Below are 23,040 nucleotides of genomic sequence, written 5' to 3'. Positions count from 1 at the left end.
CAGGTGCCTTTCGTTAGAAGAGGTACTACTGTATAAAACTGTTGATTTAGGGCTAATGAAGTCTGCAGGATTTAAGGCTAAATTGAAAAGCTGCCAATTTTGGTTCATGATATGTATACAGTGTTTTTCAACTTCACCATCTATCTAGAAAATTTTTGGTTACATATTTTATTTTGCCAACATGTTAACAAATAGTGCTATGCAAAAAAATTCAATGTATCTACACTTTGCGCACTGCAAAAGTCATGTAAAGCTACGATTGCTACGAGATTAAAAGATCCTCTACAGTGTTCCTTATTCTTACAAAACTATTACTTTAACCACCATCAGAGTAAGTGCTGCTACTTTAATTATTTGTGTGATCACGAAAATCTGAATTGGCTATAATGGCATCAACACAAGTAATTCTTTGTTTTCTAACTCGGGAGGTACTTATGAATGCCATAATAACACTAATTAGTTCGAACGTCAAAAAGATAAAATGTTCGTTTTCAAGTTGGAAATTCCCAAACAAAAGTTTAAAATTGCTTCGTGATTTTAGGCTAATTTTATAGAAAAATCTTTGGACAACAATGTCAATACCATAAAAGTCCTAAAGATTTTTGGTTATTTTGTCAATGAATAATAAAATGTACTACACAATTGCTGGGAAAGTTGCAAAAATGTCCTAACCCTGATGGGTTGAGCCATAGGCCAGTGGCTTTTGCTGTCTGTATAAATGAAGGCATTATTAGATATGTCTTGCAGCCTGTTCTTTTGCTATTTATAAACTGTCTTTTAGCGAACGTTTGAATTACCCTAGGACACTTATATTTCGCTAGTATTTAGTTTCGTGAGTAGCATATGGAGTAAAATTTCACTGCAACTTAATTTCGCAGCTCTGATGAGTGCGAAAATATAGTGATGTGAAAATAAATGCAGTGGAACAAACATAGTTAGATTCCTCAGGTCCAGTTCACTCGTAAAAAAAAATTTCTATTTGGGACTAGTTTGTATTTGTGAACCGCAGGTAGAAATGTGTAGGCGAGATCGATAATGCAATTTGATCGCTTGCTGCCATTTGTTTCTCGGACTATCAATGACGTCAAGGTCCCTCTCGCCGTGATTGAGGCGGTACCAATATGAGATCTCAAGTATTTATAGCACGCGGTGGCCATGGCTCCGGGTTGTTATTGTTTTTGGTTGGTAATAAAATTCATCACTACAATCATTATTAATCAATTTTATGATTTTCCCTACCAGACTTTCATCCTCATCAGTTACAAATTCAGTGACTAAACTAATATCATCATCTTCTTCATTTGTCTTGGCTTTTCCAAAAAACCTGTTATCTTAAACCATAACAGTCACGAACAACTTTTGTCGTATTTACTAGGTAAATCAGACTCGCTGATTCCGATTTTGTACTCAGAATAAAGATTAGCCACTAACTTTCAGAGTAATGAAGGCTTTTTTACAGCGTTTTAATATCGGTCTCGAAAACAACACGATCGGCATAACAAGCTCCGCCCATAAATACGTGACGTAACCTAGCTTTTTAGGAACAGAAGTTACGTAGGGATGTTTAGACCGATTTAGAATAATAGAGGTGGGTGTTTTAAAACCCATTAATATCTAAATTCAGCCTTAAAAATAATATCAGTCTGTTCTGAAAGGTAGATAAGCTATTTAGCATTGCATATTTAAAAAAGCGCAATAACAACGCTAGCTTGTGATAAAACCGGGCTTTTTGAGCTCATTTTTCTTGGCGTTCAGCTCATTTAAACATCACGTAACAAGCTAAGAGCAATTTTAAATAGTTTATATACCTTTCATAAAAAGGGGTTTTAATAAGGGATAATAATGGGTTTTAAGACACCCATCCCTATTATTCTAAATCGGACTAAACATTCTTAACTTCCGTTCCTGAAAAAGCTAGGTTTCGTCACATATTTATGGGCGGAGCTTGTAATGCCGATTGTGTTGTTTTCAAAACGGATATTGAAACGCTTTAAAAAAGCCTAAATGACTTTGAAGGTTAGTGGACTAATCTTTATTTTGAGTACGAAATCAGAATCAGCATGTCTGATTTACCTAGTAAATACGATAAAAGCTGTTCGTGACAGTTATGGTTTAATTTGCTTTGCCATACTGCTCAGTCAGTGTATTAGCTATAATGAGTTTAGCAGAAATTGCCCAATGAGCCAACCACACACGAAAAATGCTTGCATTTCTAATATGAGGATTTTATTGTGAATATCAATGACACCAAAGCTATTTAATTTTGCGTTTTCGCTCGTTCGTTATGATAGTTTGGTTTCGCTCATGAGATTTTTGCGAGTGGATGACTCCGCGAAAACGCGAAAGTTAGATGACGTGAATACATAAGTGTCCTAGGGTATCCTCATCACTGGGTACTTGCTTTGTTTTCCTGCAGTCAGCTGTCTGTCACTAATAATTTGTTATCTGCTAGTAACTTTTTCAAGTTGAACATGGTTTACAATTTTGAGTACATGACGCCCTTAGGTTACGATTACCCTCTTATATGATTTCTTCGCCTTGCGATGTAGAACACGATGATTTTTCTCCATATGATACGAACAAAAGATTTTCTGGAAATTATAATTTGGCAGTTGCATACGTCGGAATAATAAATATGCCGATATGCTATTCGGCGAAATCTCTCAAACAGCGCATGAAAGTGATCTGATGCCCTATCTCTCTCAGTTCCGCGTTATCCGCTAGTAGTTAGTAGCTACTGTTATCCGTTAGTAGTTAGTAGCTACTGTTATCCGTTAGTAGTTAGTAGCTACTGTTATCCGTTAGTAGTTAGTAGCTACTGTTATCCGTTAGTAGTTAGTAGCTACTGTTATCCGTTAGTAGTTAGTAGCTATAGTGAAAATGAAACTGGAAACAGATAGTTGATAAAATTGTAGCCGATGAAAAGTTGAAGTTCAGTAAAATAGTTAAAAATACATACTAGCACTTAGCTTTAAAATACATACTAGCACTTAGCTTTAAAATACATACTAGCACTTAGCTTTAAAATACATACTAGCACTTAGCTTTAAAATACATACTAGCACTTAGCTTTAAAATACATACTAGCACTTAGCTTTAAAATACATACTAGCACTTAGCTTTAAAATACATACTAGCACTTAGCTTTAAAATACAGACTAGCACTTAGCTTTAAAATACATACTAGCACTTAGCTTTAAAATGCATACTAGCACTTAGCTTTAAAATACATACTAGCACTTAGCTTTAAAATACATACTAGCACTTAGCTTTAAAATACATACTAGCACTTAGCTTTAAAATACATACTAGCACTTAGCTTTAAAATACATACTAGCACTTAGCTTTAAAATACATACTAGCACTTAGCTTTAAAATACATACTAGCACTTAGCTTTAAAATTCACACTAAAACTTAAATGTGTTTAGTAAGCTAAATTCATTTAAGTTGAATTCAACATTTATGTTATACGTCTGACTCGAAGGTAAGAACTCTCTACGGTACGTACTGCACGTAGTACATTGTAATGTTACATTTTATTGCAGATCATAACAAACTAAAGTTACTGTAAGTAACTATAGTTACTAAGGTTAACCTACTATTTGTTACTAATTTTTAATATGTACAGTACGTATATAAAATTTTGATACTTTTTACCAAAGAGTGCATTAGATATTTATCAAGTGTTTCTATACCACTCTATACGACATATTCGCCTTACGATGCCAACACTGCAACAAATTAAAATCACATGGCAAAGGTCCTCTGTATAAACTAACCAGTTCTTACCTGTGTTCAGTTTGTTAGTTTAGGATCTCATATACATGCTACAGTACATGAACATGTTGTTGGTTTTATTTTATGTGAACAGATAAGAAGACATTAGCTGGTCAGAAACAACTCTTATTGAACACGTCATTACCTTTTTAATTAACAGGTTCACTTATACAGCGCAACCTCTAACGTGGCGTAATTCATTTCGGAAGCCGTTTTGTAAGTAGACAATTTTTTAAATAGAAACGCGCTTTATGATTTTTATTTATTCCATTCCATATGTAATGGTTATAACTTGTAATAAATCATTGTTAAAACTAAATTACTAAATAAATGATAATAATAAATAAAAAAAGAGCACATGCAAAGAAGAAAGAACAGAGCGAATAAAAACTGCAAACAGTTAGTTTGTTTACTTCAGCATTGGCTGTCTAGGCGAAGACTGCGGATGTGAGAGAAGAGCTTTGAAAGGAGGTGCATGTTGTCTTGGTTTGGTTTTGCTTAGAATAAATGTTTCAAAGACGCTACTTACCCTACTGTATTTACCTTATATGTACTTAGCCTAGATGTACTCACCCTAGACGTACTTACCCTAGATGTACTTACCTTAGATGTACTTACCCTAGACGTACTTACCCTAGACGTACTTACCCTAGACGTACTTACCCTAGACGTACTTACCCTAGACGTACTTACCCTAGACGTACTTATCTAAAGTAGTAATTAAATCGGCCCGAACTGAAAGACTGTCATTAAACAAAAACCACGGAACTTGGATTGCTAGATACTAAAGTTGTAGTTCTCTGTATGTGATATGATAACTCCAAATTATACAACACATGTAAACCAAACACTTGTCTTTACCAACTCTCACAAGTACATGTAAATGAGACTGAGTGAGACAAGCCGTATGTTGTATGCCGTATGTCGTACCCGCAGGACTTAAATGAGCCAAGATATGAAACAAACAAACCAAAATATGAATGGCCTTTCATATACTGTACATATACATGTATATACATTATATATATATATATACATATATACATTGTATAAATATATATATATATACAGTCATACTTCAACTTACGAGCTTAATGCGTTCCGAGACTGAGCTTGTATGTCAATTTACTCGCATGTTGGTGCAATTTATTTATATATAGAACAATTAAATATATAATTATTGGTTTCCATACTCTGTAAAATGCAAATAAAACACTCAAAACAAGATATTGTAACAGAAAGAACATGTTGGTTATTGTCCTAACTTACCACTTGCTTTCAAAAAGCAACAAATAAAAAATAATGCAAGGAAATGTGTTAAATTAAAATGTAAAATTAAATACATACAATAGCAGCTAACGCTAGCATTTGCCAGAGAAAAATATATAAGTTATCCTTCATTACAACAGTGGACTTTGATAAATTTGGATTTTATCAACGTCTTAAAAGACAAACTTAGAAGCAAATCTAAAAGCAAACTTTTATTTTTAACTTGACGTAATTAAAATTTCTTCTGCGTTCATAGTTTGAAGTTTCTCGCTAGTTAGCTAATTTTTCCTTTGTTTCGCTTTCACGACTAGCCGGCCGTTTTAAGATGAACCTATCTAAGGACGTTTGCCTTTGTCGCCCTTTCAACATGTCGCGATTAGGACGAACACAGGTGTCGTCACAAAGGTTTAATGCACGACCACTAGCCAGCTTGTCCGAATGTCTTTTTTATAGTTTTGATAGATAGCATCGGCCTTTTCAAATAGCGTCGTTTCAGTTACGCTGTCACCGGCCAATTGTCTCTCCATCAGCGGTGGTGAAGATTGCTGCGCCGTTTAGAAACTACGGTTAGTACTTTTGCGAGCTAAATGCCCTGAATATAATCCTTCTGTTTGATAATAGTAGATGTATTTCTGTCATATTGCTAAGCTAGCTCAATCATGCATACACATTTTGCATATTTTTCAATAATTTTCCGTTTAATATCAATTGTTATCATTTGCTTTTTCTTTGCATTATTTTTCATTTTACTGGCAAACTTTCGGTCTACGCACAGTACTTTTAATTCACATAATTCTGCACTGAAAAGCGTGCACAAAAAACACGGTACAAAAGTATAACCTGTGTAATTGAAAAATACAGACTGATGCTGTTGTCATAAAACACCTCCGGCATACTTGGCAACTGACTCACGTGCTCGTATCTCAAATATGGCTCGTATGTTAGTGCTAAAACTTGCTTAAAAGCTGGCTCGTATCTCAAGTTCCTCGTACGTTGGAGCACTCGTAAGTTGAAGTATTATTGTATATATATATATATACAGTATATATAAACTTCTTTGGTAAGTCTATGCTAATTTTCTACCAAAAGACATTTGTAATTTGGAAATGTTGTTAAACGGGTAAACATTTTCATGAGCTCATTTTAAGATGTAAATATTGAGGTATAACTCAAGTATCTAATGCTATGTTTGATTAATAGTCTACCAGTTTCACTGAACTAATTGTCTGTTTGTATTCTATACCTTGGTACAGATTCTATACCTTGGTACAGATTCTATACTATGGTACAGATTCTATACCTTGGTACAGATTCACATTAAGAGTGCAATATTTTGTCCCAATTGTTGACCCCATATCAGTCTCAACTTTTCATCATTTCATCGCTAGCTAAGAAAAATAATGATGGTAGCAATGGCATCCAGAGTCGTAAAACTAGGTTCCATAATATGTTATGCTTTTAAAGAAGCTTGTCTAATTTTATATTATCCATGCAAGTGAGAAGTTTAATGGATGTTTGTCATCTCTTGAGATATTCTAACATTGCTTGCCTTGAGCAGGCAACTCCACATTTGACTTGCCTAATTTAAGCAAGAGTTTTATGGTGCTGCTATTTTTTCCCTCTTCAATTCAGCTATCAGGACATCGGCCATATATATAATCAGGACATCGGCCATATATGTAATCAGGACATCGGCCATACATGTATATGTAATCAGGACATCAGCCATATATGTAATCAGGACATCGGCCATATATGTAATCAGGACATCGGCCATATATGTAATCAGGACATCGGCCATATATGTAATCAAGACATTGGCCATATATGTAATCAGGATATCGGCCATATATGTAATCAGGACATCGGCCATATATGTAATCAGGACATCGGCCATATATATAATCAAGACATTGGCCATACATGTATATGTAATCAGGACATCGGCCATATATGTAATCAGGAAATCGGCCATATATGTAATCAGGACATCGGCCATATATGTAATCAGGAAATCGGCCATATATGTAATCAGGAAATCGGCCATATATGTAATCAATCCCTCCTTGTTTTGTTTGTAAAGAAATGTGCTATTGATCTGTCACGTTACTGAACTGTCAGTTATCTAGCTGATAGGCTTCCTCTTGACTTCTGCGATAAAAACTATATGAACATAAGGTGTTTTCATTGACAGATTTGTTTAACAGCCTTCGACAGCCAGCATACTCTTTAAGCTATGAGTAATAGGTAATCGGTAAGCTAGTGACCATCGGTAAGCTAATGACCATCGGTAAGCTAGTGACCATCGGTAAGCTAATGACCATCGGTAAGCTAATGACCATCGGTAAGCTAATGACCATCGGTAAGCTAATGACCATCGGTAAGCTAATGACCATCGGTAAGCTAATGACCATCGACCATCGGTAAGCTAATGACCATCGGTAAGCTAATGACCATCGGTAAGCTAGTGACCATCGGTAAGCTAATGACCATCGGTAAGCTAATGACCATCGGTAAGCTAATGACCATCGGTAAGCTAATGACCATCGGTAAGCTAATGACCATCGGTAAGCTAATGACCATCGGTAAGCTAGTGACCATCGGTAAGCTAGTGACCATCGGTAAGCTAATGACCATCGGTAAGCTAATGACCATCGGTAAGCTAATGACCATCGGTAAGCTAATGACCATCGGTAAGCTAATGACCATCGGTAAGCTAATGACCATCGGTAAGCTAATGACCATCGGTAAGCTAATGACCATCGGTAAGCTAATGACCATCGGTAAGCTTGTGACTAGAGTTGCCCCGATTTCAATATCGGAATCGGTATCAGTGCCGATATGGGTATTAAGTATCTGAATCGGTATCGGCCGATCTTTTCTTAGAAAATCAGACACTTCAGATACTTTTTACATATCAACTATTTAGCAGAAACCTGTACTTTAGCCTGCTACTTTAATAAAAAATCATCAGCTGCAAGTTCCTTGCCTTTATCTAATGAATTCCAAGCCTGTCATACAATCTATTTCATGTCTATAGCCTAATAAACATCCACACAGCTGAGCAATATTTTGGCTTTAGTCAGGACGTAATCACCAAGTGCGGTATTTCCCAATTACAGCAATATGATTTATTGCAGCCAATCACAAACAAGAGAGCCATAACGAGCAACAAGAATGCGGTGTAATGTTTCTATTCACTATGTTTCCATGATGCGCAGTGCTTCGGAGTTGCGCTCTCTCCGAATCATGGAAACGGCGTCTTCGCATTGAAATCACTACGCACTGATCAGTGCAAAGCCAGTGCAAATTCGCAGCAAGGAAATGGCAGTTCCGCAGTGGCTGCGCATAGTCTCTTGCTGTGGAGGCAGATTCACCGAGGGCCATAAACTAGTTCAAAAGTTATCCCGCTTATCTTGTTGTTTTTCTATTCTTCCGATCTTCTTTCACATAAATTTAATTATAGTCTGCATTCACGAGGATGATGAGGTGATTACTTTCCTGGACTTTGTTATCGATGCCAACACTTCGAAAAATAGGTGGCAAGTCCTAAATTAACGTTTAAATAATATATTACTTAAAAATACTTATTAAAAATATATTACTATGTAAAAAGTGTGTTAAGGTTTGTAAAACCTTGTGAATGTGTATTGTAAATAAAAGTATAATGACGACAGAGTAATAAAAAAGACTGTTTATGACGTTCGGTATCCGTGATCGATTCTATTTCTCCATCAGGCGATTCGATTTATACAATTTCTCTTCTCTGGCTAATTTGCGGTATTTGCTGAAAACCACTGCGCAGCATGGAAACATACAATCCCCTCGACTTCGGAGGGGGCTGCTTCGCAGTACTGCGCACCATGGAAACATAGTGATTTACTAGCATTGCGAAAGTAAAAGTAATTTGAGCGGTTGATGCATAAAGTTATCTATTTCTCTCTTGATCCTGACGATATGATGTATCGTTTGTATCGCATAAAATAACCTCAGTGGCTCATCGTTGTTTAGCCTGCCCTCCATCATCTATAGCGCGCGAGTCCTTCAGTACGACTGGCTACATCGATAGTGATAGAAGATAAAGACGTCTCACTGAGATAATTGAATCACTAACGGTAATTAAAAGACGCATTTATTTGCTTTAGACTTGTACAGGCGCAGCAGTTCGTTCAGCAGTAGAAGAAAGACTTCATTATCACAGAGAAAGCTGTACCACTAACAGTAATTACCATTATTAATAACATATTTCAAGAAACATGGACTGTTTTGTTATTAGATGCACGGTATGTCAGTATGTGAATATATATACATGTATATCTTTTTTCATAAATACAAACAAATAAATACATTAATATTTATATTTTCTTTGCATTATATTTATACTTGCATAATAAAATGAACAACTATCTATGCAACACAAAAGAATCTGAATCGGTATCTGGATCGGATCATTTTTCATTAAGAATCGGTATATCGAATCGGTATCTGAATCGGCTGGTGAAATTAGAATCGGGGCATCTCTACTTGTGACCATCGTGTGATTGGTTCAAGCATCAGCTAATCATTGAATATGCCCTGAATAAGGCAGACAGTTATAATCTTGCACTCTATGCCCACATTGACTCATTTTTAGTTGATGGTTATTATCACTTATCGCTCTTTGCTAAAAAAGATACATAAAAATATTATAATGTTATCATTACTGGTTGATTAATGAGAAAAGACGGAGTTGTATGCTCATTGTAACTCCTCATCTAGCGGCCTTGCTTTACACTTGTTCAGTTTCATCATTAGTATTCAGGTCACTTTTCACTAATTTGAGGTTATTTGTTGTTCGTGTAATTATTTTATTTTAGGACAGTTTCAGATTTGCTGCAGCATTCATTAAAATTTTCCTTTCGTTATGTTGGATACACTCAACCACCACAAAAGTACTAATGCAAAAATGTGCAATTACAGGTTATCTGCCCTTTTCCAATAACGCAAGGAAAATCTCCTTCACCAGCCCTGAATGCTTCTCCGGAATCATCCAGTCCACATAGTTCCTTTCCATCTAAGGTCATGGTCAGGGCGCTTTATGACTTTGAAATGAAGGAGGAAGAAAAGGAGGACTGTCTTAAATTTAAAAAGGTGATTATTTGATGAGCTACACTATGCAGTCATTGTACCCATAATTACATAGAACACTCAAGAGCATATCAGCTACAGGCACATTCTTTTGTACATTATGAGAAAAGACTGCTTCGTTCCCATCTAGCCTGCCATCAGATTTGCCTGAAAATGAGCTAGTGTGAATGTGAGTGACCTGCACTCTGTGATAAAAACACTGCCAAACTTCGCTTAGTTTTAACACAGTTTTGTCTCTACCAACTTATCAGTTTTCATACCTGACTGCGATAAAAAAGATGGATCTACATACTGCAAAACCTTTATTTGAACGCCATGGCGTTCTATTTTTCAACCCTTCTTTTAGAATGGCGTTTAATTAGAGGTGGCATTCAATAAAAGGGTGGCGTTCAATTTTTCAACTAGCTGCTCAGGATTTTGGGAAGTTAAATTTCATTTAAAGCACATTAATTACATAATTTTTTTATTATTTATTTCAATACATCAGATTCTTGACTTTCGAATGAGCCTATATTCAATACACAAAGAATAATAGAACTATGAAAAACGGGGTGTCAAAAATACGTCCTGCAAAAAAACACTAGGTTCAGGTACTCAAAATGTGGCGTCATAATTCCCATTTAGCCTTAGGTCGTCGATCCCTTTCGCTGCCATTGAGGCTGCGTTTTTCTGTGACATTCGGTGCTGTTAAACCCGGAGAGCGCTAATAATAAACTAAGATTCTAGATAATCAACAATGCCCGCGATCCAATACAAACACATGTTCTGGGTTAATTAATTATGCTTCAATAAATGTACTGTCGTTGATAAAGGTAATGAAATCACATCGATTAAATTACCGGCCATCCGTGACCTGCGGTTGCGTGGCCCTAGGACTGAATGTCAATCGCACTTTCGCGAGATCAGCAATGCTTGAAATTAATTAGTCTCAGTCGTCACCCTTAACATCGCATTGAAAATAAAGAACTGGTGCATAATATCATCGGGAAAATATAGTATGGTTCTTGGAGTCTGAGGTGCTTATCATAGAAATAATATGTACATGGAGAACTAATGACTTTCAACAAAACTCACATTACAGTTATTTGGTATCAAAAGATTCACCATGTCTTACTCTGCTGTGTTGTATGTACAAAATATGTGGAAATGTGATTACAAGCTCTTAAAAGCTCAAAAACGAACAGTTAATCGCAGCCATCACGAAAACACCGTAGCTTGGAATCTCTTTATTTCGATGACGTACTCAACTCGATGTGGTTATTGTTTTGACACGTGATGTTATCACATGAATTGAAAGGCCAATAAAAGGCTCAGTATAAAATGTTTATGACAAACACTTCGGGTTCTACCGGAAAGACTTATCAAATAATAATAGATGCTAGCTACTTTACAGTTTCGTTTCACCTTCGTCTAATCATCTAGTCTTAATATGATCATGTGACCGATACTTCCTGCCAAGTGGCTCGAACAATTTCTGCAGCACTACATTCTTGTGGTGCTCTGAGGAAGTTTAACCCACACCTACACGGTAGAAGTGTGTTAATTGCATGGCAAGGCCTCAATCTCCAGGCACTAGGAACAAAACTCAAAAGTCCATCGAATTCGCACTGGCTTTTTAGTACAATATGCCTAGTTAGGTACCTTTGATTACTAATTAGCGTGATTAATGTAAAAGTTTCGCTCAAATATAGGAGGCTTTTAAGTAAAGGTGAACATCAAATAAAGAGTTGCGCTATTTTTCAACTCTACTCCTATAGTGGCGTGCAAATAGAGGTGACCTTCAAATAAAAGTGGCCTTCACATGAAGGTGGGTTCAAATACAGGTTTTACGGTAATTGTGTCATATTTGTTCGATTCACTGCTCAAATATCTGATTTGTCTCTGTGTATCACACCTGTTTTTTTATTTGTCTCTGTTGAGGACACCTGCTTTCTGATTTGTCTCTGTGTATCACACCTGTTTTTTTATTTGTCTCTGTGGAGGACACCTGCTTTCTGATTTGTCTCTGTGTATCACACCTGTTTTTTTATTTGTCTCTGTGTATCACACCTGCTTTCTGATTTGTCTCTGTATATCACACTTGCTTTCTGATTTGTCTCTGTGGAGGACACCTGCTTTCTGATTTGTCTCTGTGTATCACACCTGTTTTTTTTATTTGTCTCTGTGTATCACACCTGCTTTCTGATTTGTCTCTGTATATCACACTTGCTTTCTGATTTGTCTCTGTGGATGACACCCGCTTTCTGATTTGTTTCTGTGTATCACGTCTGTTTGCTGATTTATGGGTTGGTTATCTCTAATTTGTGTAATCTACTGCCTACTGGCAGCAGCTAATAACTGCTTACTGTTTGTGAAATGTTGATCTGCTAACGATTGGTAATTGTTGGTTTGGTGTTGATTAGGATGAGGCCATTCAACTGATACGCCGAGTTGACCTCAACTGGGCAGAGGGCAGACTTGCTGGTGTGATTGGAATCTTCCCCTTAAACTATGTGCAGCTAACGGAAGCAGCCAAGGCTCTGCTTGACAACTCTTTGCAGAGGTAAAGTTAAACACTCTTCATCACTTTTACAGTGTTTCCTTCTAGTGAAGGTCAGCGGAGTAGGAGCAATGAATGGCTGGTGTCCTGTGCAACAGCCAATCATTTAGCAGATATTAGACATGTGCGCTACTGCCTAGACCTGCCAGTTTTTGTAGGAGGAATATGTATAAATAAATAGTAAATCAGTGTATTTCCGTGCTTTGAAGATAGTCTTTTTAGGAGTTGTCATTCCTTTGTAGACAATTGCACTTAGGATTCCACCATCAAAAAGCAATGCATGTAAACGAATTTCACAAACTCAGTTTTAGTATAGCGCTAATGTAAGTGGCTATGGTACATGTGGTAGTAAATACCAATCGAGTTTGGCTTCCAGCTATTAAAATGCCCAAATATTGTTGTTTCTTGTCATGGAAGGTTATTTCCTGTCATGGAAGGTTATTTCCTGTCATGGAATGATGTTTCCTGTCAGGGAAGGACGTTTCCTGTCATGGAAGAATGATTTCTGTCATGGACGAATGATTCTTGTCGTAGAAGAATGATTCCTATCGTGGAAGGATGATTCCTGTCATGGCAGGCTCTGTCCTGTCATGAACGTGTGATTCCTATTGTGGAAGGATGATTCCTGTCATGGAAGGATGTGTCCTGTCATGAACGTGTGATTCCTGTCATGGAAGTATGATTTCTGTCATGGAAGGATGTTTTCTGTCATGGAAAGATGTTTCATGTCAGGGAAGGACGTTTCCTGTCATGGTAGAATTATTTCTGTCATGGACGAATGATTCCTGTCGTAGAAGGATGATTCCTATCGTGGAAGGATGATTCCTGTCATGGAAGGATGTGTCCTGTCATGAACGTGTGATTCCTGTCATGGAAGTATGATTTCTGTCATGGATAGATGTTTTCTGTCATGGATGGATGTTTTATGTCATGGAAGGATGTTTCCTGTCATGGAAAGATGTTTCATGTCATGGACAGATGTTTCATGTCATGGAAGGATGTTTCCTTTCATGGAAGGTTATTTCCTCTCATGGAAGGATGTTTCCTGTCATGGAAGGATGTTTCCTGTCATGGAAGATTGTTTCCTGTCATGGAAGGATGTTTCCTGTTATGGGAGGTTGTTTCCTATCATGGAAGGTTGTTTCCTATCATGGAAGGTTGTTTCCTATCATGGAAGGATGTTCCCTATCATGAAAGGTTGTTTCCTATCATGGAAGGATGTTTCCTGTCATGGAAGGTTGTTTCCTGTCATGGAAGGTTGTTTCTTGTCATGGAAGGATGTTTCCTATCATGGAAGGATGTTTCCTATCATGGAAGGATGTTTCCTATCATGGAAGGATGTTTTGTGGTGCCCCTTCATCAAGGAATAAAGTGAAGAACACACTTTATTTGAAGGTCAAGTTTTTAGTGTATCCCATTTTCAATCACTGATGACCAATCCTGAACCAAGGAATTGCAGTGAATGACAGGGTGGTTATTGCAAGTAAAGAGAGGAATTTGTAACATTCAAATCGCAGCCCCCCCCCACCATTCAAACTTAGCTGCTCACTAGCAAGGCACTATATTATCCACCTCTTAGGCTACCTAGTAGGACCATTAACATGGTTGGTCAATCTTTTGTCAGTCAGCTCAAGGTCAACTAACTGTCAACACTCAGGTTTTATTGTTTAGGTCTGCTGATCATATTTTAGAGCGAACAGCACCCCAAAACGCTCACCACAACATGCAAGCAGGAGTCGTAATGTCTCCGGTCCTCCTACCCTTGCTCTTCCAATCGCTGGTTCTGAGCTTGTTGAGGTAATATCCTTTCATATCCAGCTTCATGGTAATGGCCTGCGTACCTGTTCTTGTTATCTGAATGTATTCCCGTGTATCATTGCGTCTCCTTCAGGTTTTGCCCATGTTTCTTTGAAGCGTCAAGTTGACTCTTGCTTCATTCTATCATACTTTATTTTTCAATCAGCCGGGTCAGAAATTGATGGAGGGCGCTGCTGTAGAGGAAAAAAATGGAGAAAACTCAGATATTGGAATTCTGTCATCAGAGCGTCAGCTTGGCCGACTTTCCTGTGATGGTGAGTCATACTTTGGCTGGCAATCGGTATGAGAAAATAACAACCTCATGTCTTGCTTGCGGTAGACGTTTAGGTGATAACAAAAATTAACCTTTTATCGATAAGTTATTTTGTGTTGTCCAGGATCATACCGTTCAGGTTTTCATACGATCAACACAGTCTGCGAAGGGTCCCAAGCAAGCTCCGAGGGGTCACGCGTAAGATCGAAGTTTCCATCAGATGGGATGCCAGTGAAGATAGATGAGCGTGGGCTTGTTCAAAACAAGATAAGCACCCATGATATGTGAGTCGGCACACAATATTTAGTTGTGTATGATTGGCCCATGCGTAACACGCTGACATTTGGTTGAGGTCTAATTGCAGATACAGAGCGCTGTATGATTACAAACCACAAAAAGATGATGAGCTAGCACTGACTAGAGGAGCCCTTTATAGAGTGACAGACAGATGCAAGGATGGTTGGTATCGCGGCCATTCTATCCGACTGGCTGCAACAGGTGTCTTCCCTGGCAACTACGTACAGCTCATTCCTCCTGACAGGTGTGTGGACTTGTTTACACTGCAGTTTGACAGAGTTTACCATCACATTGTCTCTGTCATCAGGTTACTTCCAGTGAGGCCATTATAAAGTTTGTTTCCTTTCTCTTACGGCTTTTCCTTAGGACTGTTTAGCTCGTTGACTGTTTTACCAAGCTTGTTGATTTCTGTCATTAACATTGCGTGTACGGTCAAACCTCTACATGCTACGGTCAAACCTCTACACCGCTACGGTCAGACCTCTACATGCTACGATCAAACCTCTACACGCTACGGTCAAACCTCTACACGCTACGGTCAAACCTCTACATGCTACGGTCAAACCTCTACACGCTACGGTCAGACCTCTACACCGCTACGGTCAGACCTCTACATGCTACGATCAAACCTCTACACGCTACGGTCAAACCTCTACATGCTACGGTCAGACTTCTACATGCTACGGTCAAACCTCTATATGCTACAGTCAAACCTCTATATGCTACAGTCAAACCTTTAGATACTACAGTTAAATCTTTACATAGTTACTCCAACATAAACCATTGCTCACTTTACTTGTACTACTCTCTTTTAAGGATCAATAAATACAGCTGTACTACTATCCTTTCGTGCTGTATTTATTTCAGCTTGCATAATTGTAGTGAGGGTGCTAGTGGTGATGCCATTCGCACAATGAGTCGGGGTAGGCTTGCTCCCCCCAGCGAAAGACAGTTAGAAAGTGGATTTGACTCCAAGGTAATACTTTAATTATGTTGCTGTATTTTATATATTTATGAGCGGCTAATCTACCTATTACATCCAATGGAAAGAAGAGGGTGCGATGAGGACACGGTTGAACAAGTGCTGCTTTCCTAAATAAACTAAGGAACACAACTAGGAGTTATCTTTTCACGAGACTATAATTCACATCTTATAATCTATTAAAGATTTGTATTTGATGTTCTTTTCTAACAAGATAAATGACAATATTATAAACAAGACTATAATGGCTCTTCTTGCTTAATACTTGTTAAGATAATATTATCAATTAATATTGTTTTGTTAATAGTATTAATTATTAATACTAGTATTAATTATTAATACTAGTATTAATTATTAATACTAGTATTAATTATTAATACTAGTATTAATAATTAATACTAGTACACAGGCAGTCCTGCGCGCTGTAAAAGATCATGTGTAATAGCTATCCGCATAGTTACTCCAATATGTAGAAAGATGGTGAAGTGGTGCAGATGGTAGCGCACTTGGCTGGGAATCCGAAGATCCAGGTTGGATTTCCGTGTAGTGTCTTTTGTCTCGATGCTCTTAGCGTGAGTTTAGATGACACGCTGACTATCTTTACTATAATCTTGTTATAGTAAAGATTAATAATGAATTTATATTATTTTCATATCGTAATTCTTATTTAGCATGTGCTAAAGCAATTAAAATATTGCACAAGTTTAAAAAACTAACTAAAACACCTGATTAAACAAATTGATTTTATTTCTCAGTACGGTATAATAAGATTTGAGTGGATCAGTTTACATAAAAGGTTGATTGTATATATTACTACAGTAGGCGCTCCTACAACGTAAATATTCCATTCTAGGAACGTTTACGTTATAGGGAATTTACGTTATAAGAACAATAAAATACATATAAATTGCCTAATCCGCTCCAAGACCTTGCCAAACTCACTCCTTTGTCCATGCAAAAGGAAAACTTGACTTAACTTTTTTAATTTGTGGGCTGTACTATTGGTTTGCATCGACAAATTTTTTCCTTTTAATGATCAATCTCACTGGTTTTATAGGCCATAATTGCGATAATTTCATAAGTTGATGAAGACTCCACATTTTCGACGTTCATTTACAACGATTTTCTTATTTCTTTTAAACAGCTTTATTCTGCAAAGTAAGGCTAATAACAAATATTTTGTTCGTGTACAATAAGGCAAAGCCTTGAAATATTTTTATTATAAAATGCGGTTCTACCTGGTCGTCGTTTATCTGTATCCAGGGGGTCAAGATTGGAATATAAGATAACTTTTGACGATACTACAACTCGTGACATTCAGATTGGTAGACCGACGCTGTAACATTTGCACCAATAGATTGCCTTTGTATTTACGAACAATTAAGCAGCTATCCTATTTTCCGTTTTGTCGACATATTTAACGATCTATTACGACGAACTAGAATTTCACGAAAGTTGTATATAATGCTATAAACAACGGTTTTTTAAGTTCGGCGAGATAAACTAACATTAAAATCAAATTTGAAAACTCGCCCTACTATGTTATATGGAATTTTTTATGTAGTAGGAAGCAAAACTTCTCATAAATTTTTTACGTTATAGGAGGTATACGTTATAGGAGGTATACGTTATAGGAGGTATACGTTATAGGAGGTATACGTTATAGGAAGCATACGTTATAGGAAGCATACGTTATAGGAGGTATACGTTATAGGAGGTATACGTTATAGGAGGTATACGTTATAGGAGGTATACGTTATAGGAAGCATACGTTATAGGAGGTATACGTTATAGAAAGTATACGTTACAGGAGGTATACGTTATAGGAGGTATACGTTATAGAAAGTATACGTTACAGGAGGTATACGTTATAGGAGGTATACGTTATAGAAAGTATACGTTACAGGAGGTATACGTTATAGGAGGTATACGTTATAGGAGGTATACGTTATAGGAAGCATACGTTATAGGAGGTATACGTTATAGAAAGTATACGTTACAGGAGGTATACGTTATAGGAGGTATACGTTATAGGAGCGTCTACTGTACTTTCATGTGAGATAGAATTTGATTGCATCAACATATGCAAGTTTACTGTTAACAACTCATCCTTTTTTGCTTTATAATTTAACTAATAATTATGGCTACCTGCGTCATGTAACACTTATTTTATCTGTAGGAGGCAGGATCTGAAAGCAAAAGTCCACACTCCTTGCAGATGAACAGTGACGATTGTCGCATACCCTCCCCCAAGGTTAGTAGCAGTAGGGAGTCATGGCTAGACAGCTGAGGATTAGGTCGTGCCTAAACTAAAGGCCATGTTAGTTTTTAACAATGTGTAGATTCAGAGTCTAACATATAGTGTCTAACATGTAGTGTGTAACATGTATTGTCTAACGTGTTTGTTGTCTTATGTGTAGTGTCTAACGTGTATTGTCTAACGTGTAGTGTCTTACGTGTAGTGTCTAACGTGTAGTGTGTATTGTGTAACGTGTATTGTGTAACGTGTAGTGTCTAACGTGTAGTGTCTAACGTGTAGCGTCTAACGTGTAGCGTCTGACGTGTAGCGTTTAACGTGTAGCGTCTAACGTGTAGCGTCTAACGTGTAGTGCAGCATTTAACTTGTGCTGCGGGTTAGCGTATTCAGGGATCTGGTGAAATTCATTACAGCAGAAACCTTTGGATAATTGTTTAGGACATGATTAGGTCTAATCGATTCACCTCTCTTTAAAACCAATTTTGTACGAATACATATTCCACAAGTCTTGCTTGGATAACTCATAAATATTGGCTCTTAAATTGGCCGCTATGGCAATGCCCTCACTTCTCTTTACTCATGAAGGTATCCTTTAGTTTGCTATACAGTGGGCATGTGTTCAATGCTTGACACTTTATACGAGTCTTTCCAACCAATCATCTGCTTTTCTCTATGAAATTGACTTGCTTTGGAGTTGTCTTGATTTGCCTACTATTCTCTGTTGGAATTATTTGCTATTAATCCACTGTGTAGCATTGCTCTCATTGTTAGCAGATTGTAGTTTCCTAATTGAGGGTTCAGTATTGTTTTAGTATTCTTATCAGGATATCGTTTTCAGGATATTGTTATCAGGATGTTTTTGTCAGGTTATTTTTATCAGGATATTGTTATCCGGATATTATCAGGATATTGTTATCAGGATATTGTTATCAAGATATTGTTATCAGATTATTGTTATCTTGGTAAAACATGGATCCTATCACTAGTGTTACATGCTACGGAGCCATGTAAATGGTTTAAAACGTCGTATCTTTAATTCCTCAAATCGATTCAAACCTCTGTCTTGAGGGGGTATTTTCGAAAAACGTATGATATAAGCATCAATATTCGTATTATTGCACAAATCTTTGCGATCAGAGGTTGGATTTTTATCGTCTTCATTAGTGAGGTCTTTACAGCATCCCTACGCAGCTCTGATTTTCACGCACATCTTTTAAAAATATTGGAAGTTGTGCGATAAGTTCTTCGTAGCATGTGAACTCGTCTGCTACAAACGATTGGGAGTTGTGCAACCACTCCTGCGTATCATGTAAATACGTCCTCCTCATTCCTACAATCAAGACTACAACTTGGAAGCTCAAAAATTCGTAGCATTTAACACTAGTGTATTTTTCCTAAATCTGACTAGCAGGTCTTGTCAGAAATGTAGTTGTTTGAAGTTTGATTTAATGAACTGTCAAATGTGCTCCGTGAATATATAGTATTGTTTTCAAAAGTTAATTGTCAATAGTATTCCTTGTTTTTGTGCTATTCTATATTGCCAATAAATAAGCATCTTCAATGTTACAACCCATCTATAATAGTATGACTTCTAATTTGTTAATTAGCACCCTTCTATAATAGTATGACTCGTAATATGTTAATTAGAACCCTTCTATAATAATATGACTCCTAATATGTTCATTAGAACCCTTCTATAATAGTATGACTCCTAATATGTTAATTAATATCCTTCTCCATGATAGTATGACTCCTAATATGTTAATTAAAATCCTTCTCCATGATAGTATGACTCCTAATATGTTAATTAGAATCCTTCTCCATGATAGTATGACTCCTAATATGGTAATTAAAATCCTTCTCCATGATAGTATGGCTTCTAATATAGTAATTAAAATCCTTGTCCATGATAGTACGACTCCTAATATGTTAATTAGAATCCTTCTCTGTGATAGTACGACTTGTAATATGCGTGATGTGGTTATTCAAATTAATTATATTCCATGCTTGTTTTTCAAGGCTTGACTCCTAGTGTTTGTTCTTAGGTAAGATGTGTATCGTTGGCTTTTGTCTGCTGCCTACAGCACGTTTCTCTTGCAAATCCAAGCTAGTATGTCGTTCAAATCAGCTTTAATCCAGCTAAATTCACCTGGTTTTTATCTGATGCACCAGATTTGAGATTTTGCATTAAACAATTAGGTTTTCATGACACCTCAGCCTAAAAATGCCCTTGCACTGAAAATTCCAAGTATCACTTCATCGAGTGTTTTAAAGGTCATTTCACTGAGTATCGTGTGTGGTAGTGAGCTAAAACGTGAATATTCCACCATTCCCTATTCCATATTTTTACCAGGATCTGCTACAATAGTTGTTTTATTAAAACGCAACTGTTATTCGACGGAGAATGTAGAGCATATAATTTGAACATAAGTCATCGATAAACATGCACATCTACTCACACACCTAATCATATATATTTATATATATATATATATATATAAAGAATTCGTTTTTCTCTGTTGACCCAAATGTATGGTAATGTCTACTCAAGCTCGGGTCTTCTACTGGTAATTCTCTTCTACTGGTAGTTTGGCCTCAACATCTTTGCCATTCCCAATAGTGCGCTTTTGTGCAACTGACTTGTGTTGATTGTTGCCAATATTTGGGCATGCTACATTTGATGTGCGGGTGTTACTGCACCCAACGCTCCAATGGCTACCGGAATTACGGTTGCTTTTACGTGCCAGCACTTTTCAATTTCCTTTCAAAGTGAGATATTTTTACTTCTGTTTTTTCCTTGCTGACTATGCTGTATTCGTTGGATATCACTGTTATAATATCCATCTTGCTCTCCATGTCCACCGCTGCAATATCTGGCTGTTTTACTCGAGACATGCTTGTCAGTCCGGGTGCAGAAGTCCTAGGGGAACTTAGCATAGTCATTTTCGTTGATCTTATCTATCAGGAGCTTCCCACCAGGGTTGGAGTTTACTGAGGCCGTACTCATCGCTGAGACTTCTGTACACAATACCTGCAAGATTATTATGCTGCTCCGATTTGTTTGCATTTCCGATTAGCCGCTCGTGTCTACTCATGTGTTGGATAGTCTCTGGTGCATCCTTGCACAGTCTACATCTTGGATCATTTCTAGTGTGGTGGACTTTTGTTTGGAGTTGTTCAGTTTGGAGCGCTTGCTCCTGTTCTGCCATGATTAGCGTCTCTTCATCGGCCATTAGGTCACCTTTGTTCAGTCATGCTTTGGCTGTCATGCTTTGTTCTTCTTGCTTCACTCTCTGTTGCGCACTTTTGATCACTCGGCCGCCATCTTTCTTATTAAGATACAAGCTAGCAGTATGGATTTTGGGTGGAGTGCTTGATGCATGGGTCAGGAGGTCAGGAGCTTGTGAGTTGCTGTTTGTTTTTTGATGACTTCTCCAGTCCACTTTTTTATGCTTGTTGGGTACTTTATTGCCAGCAGTGCGTAGGTATCTATTGCCACGACTTGTTTCCAGGCATTGAGCTTGATTCATAGGACCCTCTAAACGTGTTTTTTGTATTTGATAAAGAAAGGCCTTGTCCCATTTTTCTGTTTCATAGTTGACGTTACTTTGAATAATCTTCAAGTACTTGTACCCTTCTTGTATATTCTTGATGGTACCGGAGGAAAATTCCAGACCATCTGTGTGCATTGTATGGCCTTTCTTGATGCGCCTTTCACATTTTTCAATACCAAAGGTCATTCACATGTTTCAGTTGCAGTCCTGAATAAAATGTATTAGCTATCAATACTCCTTTTCTTCTTTTAATACAACTTGGTATCATCCATGTAGAAGTGGTGGCTCATTTACTAGGTTCTGTTGACACAACTCAACCTTCTGCTGTCTGCGCCCTTGGCTCAGCTGTTTGGGAACGTAGTGACAGCTGACTTTTTCTGAGACTAGCCAAGCTCATTAACTTCTTCAATCATGATAGAGGTTCTCACATCCACAGGTCTGCCTGATCTCTCTGGATCATCGATACTTGTCCTACTTTTTCTAAACAATTTTGCCCATTTGTAGACATTTTTCTGGCTAAAACTGCTTTCGGCATGAACATTCACCGTTCTCCTATAAACTTCATTGGGTTTACACTCTTCAGCTACCAAAAAATTGATAAATGATTTATGTTTAATTCTTGAATGTGTTTCTTTACATTTTGGAGAACCTCAAAATAAGGGATCACATGACTTCATAATCTCCAAAAAAATTATGTAAGTTAATGTAAAACCTTTAATTGAACATCACCTCTATTTGAACACCGCCTCTATTTGACCGCCACTACGAGAGAAGGGTTGAATAATAGACCGCCACCTTCTGTTTGAACACCACCTCCATTTGACTGCCATTTTGACTATTTTTAATCTCTATGAACCCATAATATCAAGTTATCAGTGGAAAAGTGTCCACAAAATAGTATTAATAATGAACTGCTTACATTAATAGCAATCTCCAGTTGTCCAACTCTACAGCTTTTTGTTTTTTCCCGTTAAAACTTTGACAGCAATACCATACAAATAATCAATGACGGTCTCAGGCTAATAATAGTAGTTCCTTGGTTAATGCGGTCTTGGTACTTCCAAGTACATATACATATATAAAAATGGATCAAGTTAACGTTGGTAGATAGACTTTGCCAGCAACACCATAGAAATAATTAATGTCTGTCTCGGGCTAATAGTAGT

The 23,040-nt window shown here is 37.2% G+C and overlaps 1 protein-coding gene across 1 annotated transcript in view; it reads left to right on the top strand.

Annotated features, from left to right (window-relative positions):
• LOC137402018 (E3 ubiquitin-protein ligase SH3RF3-like) overlaps nucleotides 1-23,040 on the top strand; it is an 81,419-nt gene that overhangs the window by 54,821 nt on the left and 3,558 nt on the right. Inside the window, exons 6-13 of the mRNA XM_068088487.1 lie at nucleotides 10,007-10,177; nucleotides 12,577-12,716; nucleotides 14,405-14,510; nucleotides 14,677-14,785; nucleotides 14,909-15,068; nucleotides 15,149-15,325; nucleotides 15,964-16,057; nucleotides 18,243-18,317. Coding sequence (XP_067944588.1) covers nucleotides 10,007-10,177; nucleotides 12,577-12,716; nucleotides 14,405-14,510; nucleotides 14,677-14,785; nucleotides 14,909-15,068; nucleotides 15,149-15,325; nucleotides 15,964-16,057; nucleotides 18,243-18,317 — 1,032 coding nt within the window. The remainder of the gene's footprint in view (nucleotides 1-10,006; nucleotides 10,178-12,576; nucleotides 12,717-14,404; nucleotides 14,511-14,676; nucleotides 14,786-14,908; nucleotides 15,069-15,148; nucleotides 15,326-15,963; nucleotides 16,058-18,242; nucleotides 18,318-23,040) is intronic.

Source organism: Watersipora subatra, chromosome 8 (genome assembly GCF_963576615.1).
Source record: "Watersipora subatra chromosome 8, tzWatSuba1.1, whole genome shotgun sequence".
In the NCBI taxonomy this organism is placed as follows: Eukaryota; Metazoa; Bryozoa; class Gymnolaemata; order Cheilostomatida; family Watersiporidae; genus Watersipora; species Watersipora subatra.
This window is presented reverse-complemented; position numbering and strand designations above follow the sequence as displayed.